Here is a 15,370-nt window from a genome sequence, read left to right on the forward strand (position 1 = left end):
CTACTATGCTCTAAATACAATCACCTGAATCTTAGCACGACTGGACTTCGCCTTGACTTCGGCTTGGCCCCGGCTGCCCAAAGTTTCTCTCAGAGCTTCAGCTTAACCCCTGATGTGCTCACCAGCACCAAGGCGCCCTCCTGAGTGCTTTGCGGGAGGTGGCATGGCGTTTGTGGGAAAGGCCGGCTACTTCTGGCATTTCAAAGGAGCCTCCAATCCCTGACCTTTAGTTGTGCCGCATTCTCTCCACTCTTTCCCCCTTCTCTGTCCTCACAATTGGTTCTGGGCTGGTGAAGCCTACTGAGGGAGGGGAGTGTACACACATGCACACGCGCGCGCGCGCACACACACACACTCATATATGGTGTTATTAATAATTCAGGACTCAGAGTTTATCTAAGAGAAGACGCTCGACCTGGTGTGAGAGAGCGCGCGGGAGAGCGAGCGAGCCAACGAAGGGGAAGGCGGCGGCGCGGGCTGTCTCCTGGGGAAGCAGTCCCACCTGCCGTGGGGGGCGCCGCTGGGGAGGGGCCGAGCCGCGCGCACGCCCGCACGCCCCGCCCCGCCCCGCCCCGCTCGCCGCGCGGCCCGGCGACGGGGAAGTTCCCGCGAGTGGCCTCGCGCCCAGACCGCGCGGGGGGCTATTCGGGTGGAGGCGGGGGAGCCGCCGGGACACCAAAATAGGAGCTGCTTGTGGGGTGGAGCGGCACTAGCTGGCGGCCTCCGAGCGCCTCTTCCAAAGATGGTCAGAGGGGCCGGAGGCGTCCCCGCTCCCGCTCGCTGCTAGCCCGCGGGCCAGCGCCGCGTGCCGAGCCCCGGCGGGAGGTAGGTGCGGTGCGGACCCGCAGCCCGAGGCCGGCCTGCGGCGAGCGAGCGGGGCTGGGCGCGGGGAGCGGGGCCGGGCGCGGGCAGCGAGGCCGCGCGGGAGAGGAACGCAGACAATGGCCGCGCGGTCGCCGGGCCGGGCCGAACGCTTTGCGCGGGGGCTGCCTGCAGCGTCTTTCCCACACCTGCGCGGAGTGCCGGGCAGAGGGACGCGGGCACTGGGGCCCGCGGGCGGCACGCGGCGCCCTCGAGTCCAGCCCCTCTCCTGGCCCCGGGGCCGGGCGGTCTCCGGGCGGGAACGTGGGCCGGGGCCCAGGCGCGGGGCGCGCGGAAACCCCTGCGGCGGGCGCGGGGGAGGGGGCGCAGGCTGCAGGGGCTGCGCCGAGCCGCCTTCCTTTCTCTCCTTCCTTAAGCGAAAGGGCTCAGGATTTCGCTTTTCCGAGACCTCTTCTTGTCCGTTTATATTTCCATCATCCCTTTCTTGGCATTTCGATGTGATTTCAAAGGGAGACGAGCTTGGGGAAAAGGTTGAATTGGGGCCGAGCCGAGACAGCTGAGGTCCAGCCTCGAGTGGGGTGACCCTCCGACACTTGCCTTGCCTAGTGTGGGATCTCATCTCCGAACGCCAGGCCAGGGTAGATTGCGGTGAATGGAGTAGCAAATCAGTACTCTCAAAAGGACTACTGAAAAATCCAGGAGCCTCATTTCAAGCTCCGAGCTACCCTGAATTTAAATTGACCACCATATAAATGATCAAACAGTCCATCCACATTTTGCGTTTATTATTTAGATGTTGAACTTAGTCCAGTTTTGGAGTATATCCGATGCTAGTCAAGTTATTTAGCATTGATTATTTGAGAGAATGTGCAACATTGAAAACACATTTGTTATTTCATATTTATTGCAGCCATGGCTCTAAAAGGACAAGAAGATTATATTTATCTTTTCAAGGATTCAACACATCCAGTGGATTTTCTGGATGCATTCAGAACATTTTACTTGGATGGATTATTTACTGATATTACCCTTCAGTGTCCTTCAGGCATAATCTTCCATTGTCACCGAGCCGTTTTAGCTGCTTGCAGCAATTATTTTAAGGCAATGTTCACAGCTGACATGAAAGAAAAATTTAAAAATAAAATAAAACTCTCTGGCATCCACCATGATATTCTGGAAGGCCTTGTAAATTATGCATACACTTCCCAAATTGAAATAACTAAAAGAAATGTTCAAAGCCTGCTTGAGGCAGCGGATCTGCTACAGTTCCTTTCAGTAAAGAAAGCTTGTGAGCGGTTTTTGGTAAGGCACTTGGATATTGATAATTGTATTGGAATGCACTCCTTTGCAGAATTTCATGTGTGTCCAGAACTAGAGAAGGAATCTCGAAGAATTCTATGTTCAAAGTTTAAGGAAGTGTGGCAACAAGAAGAATTTCTGGAAATCAGCCTTGAAAAGTTTCTCTTTATCTTGTCCAGAAAGAATCTCAGTGTTTGGAAAGAAGAAGCTATCATAGAGCCAGTTATTAAGTGGACTGCTCATGATGTAGAAAATCGAATTGAATGCCTCTATAATCTACTGAGCTATATCAACATTGATATAGATCCAGTGTACTTAAAAACAGCCTTAGGTCTTCAAAGAAGCTGCCTGCTCACCGAAAATAAGATCCGCTCCCTAATATACAATGCCTTGAATCCCATGCATAAAGAGATTTCCCAGAGGTCCACAGCCACAATGTATATAATTGGAGGCTATTACTGGCATCCTTTATCAGAGGTTCACATATGGGATCCTTTGACAAATGTTTGGATTCAGGGAGCAGAAATACCAGATTATACCAGGGAGAGCTATGGTGTTACATGTTTAGGACCCAACATTTATGTAACTGGGGGCTACAGGACGGATAACATAGAAGCTCTTGACACAGTGTGGATCTATAACAGTGAAAGTGATGAATGGACAGAAGGTTTGCCAATGCTCAATGCTAGGTATTACCACTGTGCAGTCACCTTGGGTGGCTGTGTCTATGCTTTAGGTGGTTACAGAAAAGGGGCTCCAGCAGAAGAGGCTGAGTTCTATGATCCTTTAAAAGAGAAATGGATTCCTATTGCAAACATGATTAAAGGTAAGTGGAGATTATGTTTATTTTGTATTTTTTAGATGTCTAGGGCTGGACCAGCAGTCTCACTTCTCTTGAATTTATCACTTTGGGATGCTATCCAGGAACTATAGTGAATTTTACAAATAATGCTACACAGAATGTTCCAGATAAAAACAATATAGCATAGTTCCCAACTTGTGTGAGAGTTATGAGAATTTATATTCAAGTCAAGGGCTAGATGAAGAGACAAATCTGGACAGTTTTTCATTTTTTCGTGTTCTTAAAATTGAGCCCTTTAAAATTCTGCTATTCAACTTTTTTCCTCTCAAAATACGCTGATCAGCTCTCAAGAGGTCCTTCATTAAAACCTTGGAAGGTTTGGTCCCTACAGGATTTAACAAAGTACTTTCTTCCAGGAACCAGAGACAACGTCTGCTTTTGCAATTCAGTCCTCCCTGAGAGGGGCAGACACCATACTCTCCCTCATGTGACCCACAGAACCTGGCACACCCCTGGGTCTCGGTATCTATCTGATAAACACTATTTTCTGCTGTGTTTGGCGATTTGTTAGCCTTGCTCTCCTTCTCTCCCACTGGAAATAAAGTTAAAGGGGAATCTTATTTCATTGTATTTATTCATTGGTGCTGAGGAGTTGTACAAAAACAACTGGTAGGTTGTTACCAAATTTGTATCATTTTGTCCCAAATGTTTCTTCCCAGGCTTTTCTGTTTCTTTTTTAATGCTAGTAAGAGTGTGGGAATTTGACCTGGTCTGGAAATCTGACCTGGTATGATCCTTGGATGACAGGCAGGAAGCTGAGAGGCAGAACAGTCTTGGGATCAGGCACGCTGCCTCTGAAGCTAAACTGCCTGCATGCAGATCCCTGCTTTCCTCTTACTTGCTGATGAGCTCTGGCAAATTGTTCAATCACCCTGTGCCCCCGTTTTGTCATCTGTATAATGGGGATGACGATATTACCTAGTCTCGGATCACTGAGAGGATTAATCTATGCTTGTGAAGTGCCTAGAACAGTGTCTGACAGAGTAAGCATGCTATAAATGTTAGGCCTGATTGTCCTGAATGTCGGTATCGAAGGACATGTCAGCTCTTAGAGAGCAGAAATTGATTTCACGTGAAGTCGTGACCACTCTGACACCAGGGTGGGAGAAGGTAACAGAAAGCCCGGTGCTGTTGCTCCCCTGGTTTTTGTCTTTGCCTGAGTCTCACCACTACTTGCCGATTCCAGGAGGGCTCTGAATGTCCTGACCCCTCTTCTGCAAAAGAAACAAGAAAAGTCCATATATTTAAGCAGCTATTGTAAACTAGCATACATTTCTGATTCTGTTTTTTAAGGATGATGTAACAGTTTCAGTGGTTTTGTGGTTCAGAGTATATTTCTTTTTCTTTTTCTTTTTTTTTTTTTTTTGAGATGGAGTCTCACTCTGTCTCCCAGGCTGGAATGCAGTGGCGTGATCTTCGCTCACTGCAACCTCTGCCTCCCCAGTTCAAGCAATTCTCCTGCCTCAGCCTCCTGACAGGCATGTGCCACCACACCTAGCTAATTTTTGTATTTTTAGTAGAGACGGGGTTTCAATTCACCATGTTGGCCAGGCTGGTCTTGAACTCCTGACCTCAAGTGATCCCCCAACCTTGGCCTCCCAAAGTGCTCGGATTACAAGGGTGGGTTTAGAGTATATTTCTTTGAGAATGAAAGCTTACTACTTTACTGAAATTTTTAAAATTTATATTTAGAACAGTGCTTGCTGGAAAAAAATATGCTGCGATGGTATATCTACTGTGAAACAAAAGCCATATGTGTGCTTGCCTTAACCTTGAATGGAGTAGGAGATCCTCATACCTCAAAGTCCTCCCTCACCTGCTAACTGGGTCTGAAATTCCAGTTTTATACTTTGAACTCAAAAAAAGCTTTGATTCTTGTTTATATCTAGTCATCCTAGGGAGAGGTAACACTTTGCCAGTTATGTGCAGTTTTGACTACTACTTGTTTTGGTGGGTGGACTCATACAGAACTTTTTTTAAACAATTTTTTAAATTTTATTTTTAATTTTTAAAACTAGAAATGGGGGTCTTACTATGTTGCCCAGGCTGGTCTTGAACCCCTGGCCTCAAGTGATTCTCCCACCTTGGCCTCCCAAAGTGCGGGGATTATAGGTGTGAACCACCACACCCAGCCATACTGAACTTTTAGATTCCCATTTTTTTGTAGAAAGGATAACATTTTTTTCAATTTGTTTTATTTTGTAGCCTTGAAGTGAAATAGCAGCTTTCTGTGGTAATGAACTTAATTTGGGTACAGTCAAATTTAAAATTTATTTCCTTTTTTTGGTCCTGGACCCAAATTAAGTTCACTAATGTACAGAGAAGAAATAAATACTTGGCTGTTTAGGAACTCCTAAATCTTTATTTTTTTCCATCATAACTGCTCTACTTATAAACCCACTTTTATTTTGGAATAGAAAGGAACAAGAAGATTAAACTGTATCCTGCAAAATGGTGCTAGGTAAAAGTTAGTGGAAAGACAAAACCAACATTTTCAACTAAAATGATCCTCATCATCTTTCTTCCTTTTTTCATCTTCCCTCCAAACCTATTTCCTCCCCTTCCTCCCCCACCTCTTCCTCCTCCTCCCCCTCCTTCCCCTCCTCCCCTTCCTCCCCCTCCTCCCCTCCTCCCCATCCCTTCCCCTCCCCCATCCCCTCTCCCTCCTTCTTCTTCCTCCTCCTCCTTCCCCTCCTCGCCTTCCCCCACCCTTCCTTGTTTTGGCATCAGTGATTCCAGTTTTTCCAGCTCAGGACCTCAAAATCAGTTTGGTTTGCCTCTGCGTCAGTCAGTCATCAAGACCTGTGTGTTTTACCTGTCTCTTTCTCTATGCTGTTCCCTCCATACCCAAAGTCCCTTCAAAATCAGGCCCTCGAGACCACCCACCCTGGCCAGTAACTAGATCTTTCTGGTACCTGTTCTTCCTTTGTTAGTTGCTGTATTCCTCTGTTTAAAAACCTTTAAAATCTGGCTGAATTAAATCCAGATTCTTTGTTGGGCATCAGTATCCTTTGCTACCTGGCTTCAACTTACCATGCCAGCCTTAAAGTCCCATGCAACAACCCCCAGCGTGCCACCTGCCCTGGTCAAACAGTGCTACTTGACATTGTCCAGTAAGCCTTTGCACTGGCTTTTCCCTCTGTCTAGAATGGCCTCCTCTCACCTATACCTGCCAACTTCCTACCATCACCCAGGTCAAATTCCACCACCACCTGCTGTGATTTCCCTTGTCAAATGCGGTGTTTTCTTGCCCTGACCATGCCCAGCAATTCATCTGTCCCTTTTTTCATGATGTTTCTTCCATTTTATACCTAGTGTTTTAATTACAGCCATGTGCCACTTAACAATGGGGATATATTCTGAGAAATGTGTGATTAGGCAATTTTGTCATGTGAACATTATGCTTACACAACAGGCTATACTATACTAATCGTACAGCCTAATACACACCTAGGCTGTATGGTATAGCCTGTTACTCCTAGGCTTCAGGCCTGTATAGCATGTTACTATACTGAATATTCTAAGCAATATAACACAATGATAAGTCTTTGTGTATCTAAACATAGAAAAGGTACAGTAAAAATACAGCATAAAAGATAAAAATGGCAGACCTATTTAGGGCATTTACCATGAATGGAGCTTACAGGACTGGAAGTTGTTCTGGTTAAGTCAGTGAGTGAGTGGGGAGGGATTGTGAAGGCCTAGGACATTACTGTACACTACTGTAGACTTTACTTTTTACTGTTTTTGAAACAGGGTCTTGCTCTGATACTTAGGCTGGACTGCAGCGATGTAAACATAGCTCACTGCAGCCTTGACCTCCTGAGATCAAGCAGTCCTCCCACCTCAGCTTCCCAAGTAGCTGGGACTACAGGCACATGCCATCACACGTGGCTACTTTTTTATTTTTTATAGAGATGTGGTCTCACTTTGTAGTCCAGGCTAGTCTCAGCCTCCTCCTGGGCTCAAGTGATCCCCTGCCTCAGCCTCCTAAACTGCTGGAATTACAGGCATTGCTGTAGACTTTATATAGCTTATAAAAATGTTTTCTTTTTATCTTTATTCTATAAGCTTTTTTTTTTTTTTTTGAGACGGAGTCTCACTCTGTCGCCAAGGCTGGAGTGCAGTGGTGCTATCTCAGCTCACTGCAAGCTCTGCCTCCCGGGTTCAGACCACTCTCCTGCCTCAGGCTCCCAAATAGCTAGGACTACAGGCGCCCGCCACCATGCCTGGCTAATTTTTTGTATTTTTAGTGGAGACGGGGTTTCACCGTGTTAGCCAGGATGGTCTCGATCTCCTGACCTCGTGATCTGCCCACCTCGGCCTCCTAAAGTGCTGGGATTACAGACGTGAGCCACCTCGCCTGGCCTCTATAAGCTTTTTTATATTATATATATATATATATATATATAACTTATTTATTGATTTTTTTTACTTGTTAAACTTTTTTGTTAAAAAGTAAGACACAGACACACACATTAGCCGAGGCCTATACAGGGTCAGGATCATCAATGTCAGAATCATCAATATCACTGTCTTCCACCTCCACATCTTGTCCCACTTGCAGGCTTTCAAGGGCAATAACAGGCATAGAGCTGTCCTCTCCTATGATAATAATGCCTTTTTCTAGAATACCTCTTGAAGGACCTGCCAGAGTTGTAGATTTATTTACACCAGCATCACCAGAAACACACGAGAATGCTTTATGCCATGTCTTTATAACAGCTACAACAATATCACTAGGTGATAGGAAATTTTCCATTCCATTATAATTTTATGGAGATCATTGTGCATGGTGCATGGCTGTATTTGTGTGCACATCCCACCCTCTCTTAAGAGCACAAAGAGCCTTCCTTTTTTATTCTTTTGTCCCTTATAGCACTTAGCACAGTACCTTGCATTTTACCATCAGTAATAACAAAAACAACAATAAATTTAGCCCAGTGTTCACTGCAAAAAAGAACAAAAGATCAATCTAAAGATGTGATTTTAATTAATACATAGGTGTGGGGAATGCTACTGCCTGTGTCTTACATGATGTTATCTACGTCATTGGTGGCCACTGTGGCTACAGAGGAAGCTGCACCTATGACAAAGTTCAGAGCTACAATTCTGATATCAACGAATGGAGCCTCATCACCTCCAGTCCACATCCAGGTAACAAAAATACTGTCTCAAATAGTATATGTTATGATGTAGTTTAGTAGCTTAAAGGATGGCTAAAAATGGGCTGGAAATAGAAAATGCTGATTTTATTGTAGACTACACATGGGTAGAATTAAAATTCTCAAAATATTCATATATATCCATCCAACAGTAATCACAATGAGATTCTGATTGGGTCACATCTACAAATATTTTCCCTGATATCTTTATACAATGCACATTATAAGTCTATGTAGTCAAAAATGTTAGCGTCTTTAATTTTTTTTCACTTGTTTCTTTTTTGTGTTTTCCTTTATGTGCCATCTTTCATTTTTGACATTAATTATATAAAATACAATGTTCATAAGTAGTCGAAAAGCACCGTTCTATCAAATAGAAAGGGTACCCAGTGACTGAAGTTCAGCTAGAGATTGTTTCCTGTTTTAGAAGCATGTTCTTTCTAGGTTTCACTTACTATTAAGCATTCACTCCTACAATGTGCAGAGCCATATGTTGGCCTTACCTTAACGCTCATACAGGGAACATGCTGTCTGCCCATAAGGAATGGCGTGTCTTCTTGGATGTCTTTTTGTTCTTTGACTTGCGTCTTTGTGAAGAGCTCAGAGGGAAGCACAGGTTTTAGTCTGTTTCAGTTATGCCATAGGTTTAAGTTGTTTTCATTAGGAAAGATTCATATCATCGTACCACCATGTTACCTTGAATCATTTTCCGTAGAGCATCAAGCTTCCGTGTGGGTCCAGTGGAGGGTGTAGTTGAAATTCACAAGCTGGAACCATCTGAGAGGACTAGTAATACTTACCATAGATCAGGCACTGGCTAAGCGCTTCATATGTGTATTACCTCAGATTCTCACTACGAGTCTGTGAGCAGGTATTGTTTGTCACCATTTTACATATCTGGAAATGGAGGCTTAGAAACAATGAGTAACTTTTCGAAGGTCATAGTTTCACAGTTTGAAAGTGGTGGACCAGGATTCAAAATCTGGCAGTCTGATTCCATAACTTGTGCTGTAGCCACTAAACAATCTGCCTCTCCTTAAGGGAGCAGACTCTCCTGCTTTCAGCCAAGGCAGCTGCTTCCAGCCCATACATCATCTATCCCATATGATGGATGGTTCAGCTGAAGCACACCTAAATCTGGTGCTGCATCTCCATATGTGCAGGCTTTGCATGAGAAGAAACTTTAGCCACAGGCTTCCCTGGCTGCAAAGACATCATGGAATGGGTAAACTTCTGCCTCCTAGTAGCCCAAATGGACCATCCCAGACTCTCCACCACTTTATGCTGTGATCAGTGAAGTTATAATGGAAAGGAATTATAACAACTCATAGTGAGTAATAGCTAGCATTTATTCAGTCAGTGTGTGGCAGGCATAAACTATTCCAGTAATTTTACGTGTATAATCTGTTTAAACCTCAAAGTAATTCCATGAGCTAGGTACTGTTTTTATCACATTTTATAGGACACTGAGGTACAAAGAGATTTAATAAATTGCCCAAGGTTAGCCAGCTAGTGCTTACTAGAACTGAGGTTCAAACCTAGACAGTCTGGCTTGAACTTCACTGTTATCTCACCTGAACCTCATGTTAACCTTAGAAGTTAGATGTTACTCTGCCTATTTTGTGGATAAGCTTATCTTTACAAAGAAAATGCAATACATGAAAAGTCAGAATTCACAAATTAGAGGGCAGTTATTTATATTATAAATTTAATGTATATGTCATTAAGAGGTTCCCTCAAAAATAAGTTTTCCATAACATATTTCATATAACTTATTAACTACATGAAAAAGAGTCTGAGAGACAGTGTCACTTTGGATTTAATCATGGCAAATAGAAAATCCAAAATAAATGTTAAATTATAGTAGAAATCAATGGTAACATAATATGCATCCACGTGTAAAGTTTTGATTTCCATTGAACTTTTTCCTGATGAAACATAAAAAACAGACTTTAAATCAGTACCTTGCATGATGTGTTCTGTTTAGCTTTCACAGTCCTTAAAATATTTTTGAACTGCCTTGTTACCAATATTTAAAATTTAAGAGATTTCAAGTAAAAATCATGATTTCTGTCCTTTAGAAGAAATGGGAAGACCTGGCAGCCTTGGATGTATTCCTTCTAGGCAGCAGTCACGGGAGCCGGGGGGCAGCTGTTCCCCTAAATGAGGCTTGTGTGCTCCGTTCACCACAGTCCTTCCAATTCTCCTCACGTCACTGACCTAGGGGGCCTGTGCTGTTGTTTTTCTTGCTCCTGGCTGGCTTTGCTCAGCTAGTCTGTTAAATCCTTAAGCTCTTGAAGGCTGTGCATCTGCATCTACTGAATTATAGCAAGGTTTATTTCTTACGGATTTTAGCAGTACCTCCCGAGGAATTAAAATGTCATCCTTGAGTTGACTTCATAGAGATACATTGCTTACACTGAGAAGAAATGACTACTGTTATTTTTTAAAGATAATATAAGTATTATATTTTATCTTAACTCCTTTAATGGGGTAGTTTGTATAATTGGGAAACATGGGACTATAGTTACATTGAATTCAAGGTGACATTTATTGAGACCCTACAATGGAAAAGGTAGGATTCTGATAATTATGTAAGATGATTAAGTGCTAGTCTTTACTGCCGTAGGAGCTCAGAATCCAGGAGCAAATATACATACGTAGTTGAAATACAGGACAGTCTCTGCTAAGTTTTGTAAAAACAAGTGCTATTGAAATTGAGAATAAAAAGAGTGTAAGTCTAATTAAGGGAAATCTGACCATCTTAGAATGCTTCAAACGGTAGGTGGTTATGATCTGGGCCTTAAAGAATGGCCCCAAATAAGGAAGCTAGTTTTTGACGAAGGGTTTTTCTGGCAAGAAGTCAGCCCAATGGAGGAAGGTGGAAAGGAAAGTTTCAGGTGTATTCCATTACCTGGGAGTAGACATGAATGAATGGAATGGAAGAGGGTATAATGGGAGATCGGATGGGAGAGCTCAGTTGGAAAGCATGTCATGGAGAGCTTTGAATGGCAGTCTGAGTAATTTTTTTTTTTTTTGAGATGGAGTCTCGCTGTGTTGCCCAGGCTGGAGTGCAGTGGTGTGATCTTGGCTAACTGCAACATCCGCATCCCAGGTTGAAGCTATTCTCCTGCCTCAGCCTCCCAAGTAGCTGAGATTACAGGCGCCGCTACTTTGCCCGGCTAATTTTTCATATTTTTAGTAGAGATGGGGTTTCACCATGTTAGCCAGGCTGGTCTCAAACTCTTGACCTTGTGATTCGCCTTCCTCAGCCTCCCAAAGTGCTGGGATTACAGGCTTGAGCCATCACACCCAGCTCAGTCTGGGTAATTTTTAAAATGCAGAATCATACAGGTTTTCGAGCAAGAGAATGATATGTGATCAGCTCTAGGTTTTTTGTTTTTTGTTTTTTTTAAAGACAGTCTCACTCTGTTGCCTAGGCTGGAGTGCAGTGGCACAATCTTGGGTTCAGCGATTCTTGCATCTCAGCCTCCCAGGTAGCTGGGATTACAGGCATGCGCCACCACGCCTGGCTAGTTTTTGTATTTTTTTTTTTAGTAGAGACGGGGTTTCACCATGTTGGCCAGGCTGGTCTTGAACTCCTGGCCTAAAGTCATCCACCCGCCTCAGCCTCCCAAAGCACTGGGATTACAGGCCTGAGCCACTGCACCTGGCCCAGCTCTGGTTTTAAGAAGAGAACTCCTGGCTGGGTGCAGTGGCTCACGCCTGTAATCCCTGCACTTTGGGAGGCCGAGGTGGGTGGATCATGAGGTCAGGAGATCAAGGCCATCCTGGCGAACATGGTGAAACCCCATCTCTACTAAAAATACAAAAAAATTAGCCAGGCATGGTGGCGGGCGCCTGTAGTCCCAGCTACTCTGGAGGCTGAGCCAGGAGAATGGCGTGAACCCGGGAGGCAGAGCTTGCAGTGAGCCGAAGATCGTGCCACTGCACTCCAGCCTGGGTGACAGAGTGAGACTCTGTCTCAAAAAAAAAAAGATAAAAAAAAAGGAAAAGAAGTCCTTTTAGGTAGATTGGGAGAAAGACAGCAAGGGGATCTACTAACACTATTGTGTTTAACCAAGGGAGAAATGCTGAAAGCCTGAAGAAGTGGTAGCAGTAGAAAAGAGGGGCCGATATGAGGAATGTCATAGATTCAATAGCTGATTGCTTCCTTGGCTGACAGCATACAGGAGATGAAGGAGAGAAAGGAGTTGACAGTCGTCTCAGGGTCTCTGGCTGGTTGTCTGAGAGAATGAGGTATACTGAAGGAGAAGCTGACAGGAAGGGAGAAGAGGGGAGATGATGAGCTCAATTTTATAGTTTAGAGCAAAGGAATCATTGGATAACCCAAAAGAGCTGTCCAGCGGGCAAAGGGAAATGTGGGTTTGCAGCTGAGGAGGAGGGAGGTAGCTGAATGTAGAGATCTGGGGATTGTTTGCTTGGATGGTGGCTCTGGGTATGGGGATGAATAAGATGCCTTGGTAGGGTGTGACCAGCAATACAGCTACGGGCAGAATCCTAGGAAACGGGCAGAGTTGAGGGATAAGCTGAGGAACAAGAGTGTGTGAAGAGCCAAGAGGAAGCAGTACGTGATGAAGGACCTGTGGAGAACTGTGTCAAGTGGGGAGAGAACTTTCCTGGCCCTGCCATTTATTTACCTGCCTTGCCATCGGCAAGTAGATTAAGCTCTTGGGCCTTACTTTCCAGTAAAATCAGGAAGTTAGACTACATAAACTTTACAGGCTCTTCAATGAGAAAAGATCTTAGGAAAAAAAATGGAAATCAATTCAAATGGATATTGTGGTTTTCTCTGAATCCCTCTAGTTGTTTGTTCATATCACTCATCTAACACTGAATACAGACTGCTGTGTGTTGATGTTTTATACTTGTGTGTAAACTTTTGAGCCATGACAGATGGTGTCACTCCCATTCTTGATTATTCATTTGTTCACTTATTCATGTCTAACATATCTGCTGTGTGCATCCTGCATGCTGCTATATACTCAGTGCTAGGAGCACAGTGAGCCAGGCACAGTCCCAGAGCCTCAGTGGCTTAGAGGGGTTAACCAACAAGAAAAAAAGCAGTTACAGCTCAGGAAGAAAAAGTTCCTATCCACAGTAATAGAACATGTGTTGTATTTGAGTAAAAGAGAAAAAATGATTAGGAATCACTTTACTTAAATATTTTTACTGCTATAGGAAGACAGATGGCTTTCATAACATATGAATCAAAAATTGGGGTGTTTTGATAAACTCCAAGTAACGTAAGAAAAGCCTAGTGAGTGATGTTGAATCACTTTTACCAACTGATAAAATATTTGAACTATCATTTTCACAATAACCATTAATTGAATGATTCATAGAATTGATATAAGCAGTGTTTCACAAGTACTTGAAACAAGTAAATCCTATAAAAATTCAACATAAAAATAACTGGAAAGTAAAAAATGAGTTTTTAACAAGTAGGATAATTATTTTCTTGGATGTCAGTAACTTGAGAAAAATATGTGAAAGTGAAGCAAAAATGCAATCTTCTAAGACTTTCCTTAGCTGTCAAAACCTAGGGAGGCCCGGGCACGGTGGCTCACGCCTGTAATCTCAGTGCATTGCTTGAGTCCAGGAGTTCAAGACTAGCACCTGGGCAACATGGCAAAACCCCACCTCTACTAAAAATACAAAAATTAGCCAGGCATGGTGGTGCGCACCTGTAATCTCAGCTACAGTGCACACCTGTAATCCTGGCTACTTGGGTGGCTGAAGCATAAGAATCACTTGAACCCGGGAAGCAGAGGTTGCAGTGAGCCGAGATTGTGCCACTGCACTCCAGCCTGGGAGACAGAGTGAGACTCTGTCTCAAAAAAAAAAAAAACAAAAAACTGAGAGAGAACTTTACTGATAAGAAGTTGTCTTCCACTCTTAAAGAGGAAATCCCTTTTTTTTTTAAGAGACAGGGTCTCACTGCGTTGCGCAGACTAGCCTTGAACTCCTGGGCTCAAGCAGTTCTCCAGCCTCAGCCTCCCCAGTAGCTAGGATTACAGGTGTGCACCACCACACTCATCTGGAAATCACATTTCTGATTGTATTATTCTTTCTAAAGAGGGGCTTGCTTATAAGCTTTCCTTCTACGTTATAATGTGAGGACACATTGGGACACAAGCGTACAAAGTACAATTCATTCATTATTCAACAAATATTTATTGAATTCTCACAAGGTGCCAGACAGTTGCCATTCTCCAATTAGGAATAGGTTAGTGAGCAGGACACAGTTCCTGTGCTGCCAGGAGGGAGAGAGAGACGATAAGAAACACACCTGGCTCACACCTGTAAGCCCTGCACTTTGAGAGGCTGAGGCAGAGGAGGATCTCTTGAGGCCAGGAGTTGTAGACCAGCCTGGGCAACAAAGGGAGACCCCATCTCTACAAAAATACAAAAATTAGCCAGTTGTGGTAATGTGTACCTATAGTCCCAGCTTCTTGAGAGGCTGAGATGGGAGGATTACTTGAGCACAGGAGTTTGAGGCTATATTGAGCTATGATTGTGCCATTGCACTCCAACCTGGGTGACAGAGCAAGACCCTGTCTCTAAAAAAGAAAAGAAAAGAAACATTCCAGATAATGAGAAGTGCTATGGAGAGAATTAAAATAGGATGATGTGGTAGAGACGCCTGCCTGGCCACTTCGGGCTGGGTGGTCAGGGAATGCCCTTTGAAGAGGTGAGAGTAAGACAAGACCAGAATGACAGGAAGGACGCAGCTGTGCAGAGACCTGGGGAGAGGAGAGACTTCAAGGCAGAAGGAACAGCTCAGCGATAGTGCGCTAAATCTTTCCTTGCTTTAATTTGAATGCGTTGACAAATCCTCCTTTTCCTTTGAGGCTCCAGCTAGAGGTTTTTAAGTGTAATTTTATGACTGATATTCCCAGAGAGTGAACTGACAGGCTAGGAGTGATGATAAAAGCGGGAGTGTGGAAGAAAACAGGGCAGAGACCAGGATGAGGCAAATGAGATGCTTCAGGCACAAAATGTAAGGCCACGCGGTGCAAATGACTCACAGAGTTCTGCCTCCCTGCATTTTGCACCCTAAGCACCTCGCTAGCCTCACTCTTGTCACAGCCCTGGGAAGAAGGGAGAAGTAGAGTTGTGAGATATCCTGGTGCTTTGAAGATCCAGCAGGTTTGGGTGTAGAGGGGGAGATAAAATGGAAAACACTAAAATAGCCTAG

The 15,370-nt window shown here is 44.1% G+C and overlaps 1 protein-coding gene across 7 annotated transcripts in view; it reads left to right on the forward strand.

The window, feature by feature from the left end:
- Window positions 1-559: 559 nt before the first annotated feature.
- Window positions 560-15,370, forward strand: part of KLHL23 (kelch like family member 23) — a 60,945-nt gene continuing 46,134 nt past the window's right edge. For 6 of the 7 annotated variants that reach the window (XR_008659548.2, XR_008659551.2, XR_008659547.2 and 3 more), the window contains exons 1-3: window positions 572-825; window positions 1,733-2,947; window positions 7,988-8,140. Coding sequence is in view for 2 of the 7 variants with exons in the window: in XM_055289660.2 (XP_055145635.1) it covers window positions 1,735-2,947; window positions 7,988-8,140 (1,366 nt within the window). In the remaining 5 variants the exon portion in view is untranslated. Of the gene's footprint in view, window positions 826-1,732; window positions 2,948-7,987; window positions 8,141-15,370 lie in introns of all 7 variants that reach the window. The other variant, XM_055289659.2, reaches the window with a different exon arrangement.

Source organism: Symphalangus syndactylus, chromosome 8, assembly GCF_028878055.3.
Source record: "Symphalangus syndactylus isolate Jambi chromosome 8, NHGRI_mSymSyn1-v2.1_pri, whole genome shotgun sequence".
Taxonomy (NCBI): Eukaryota; Metazoa; Chordata; class Mammalia; order Primates; family Hylobatidae; genus Symphalangus; species Symphalangus syndactylus.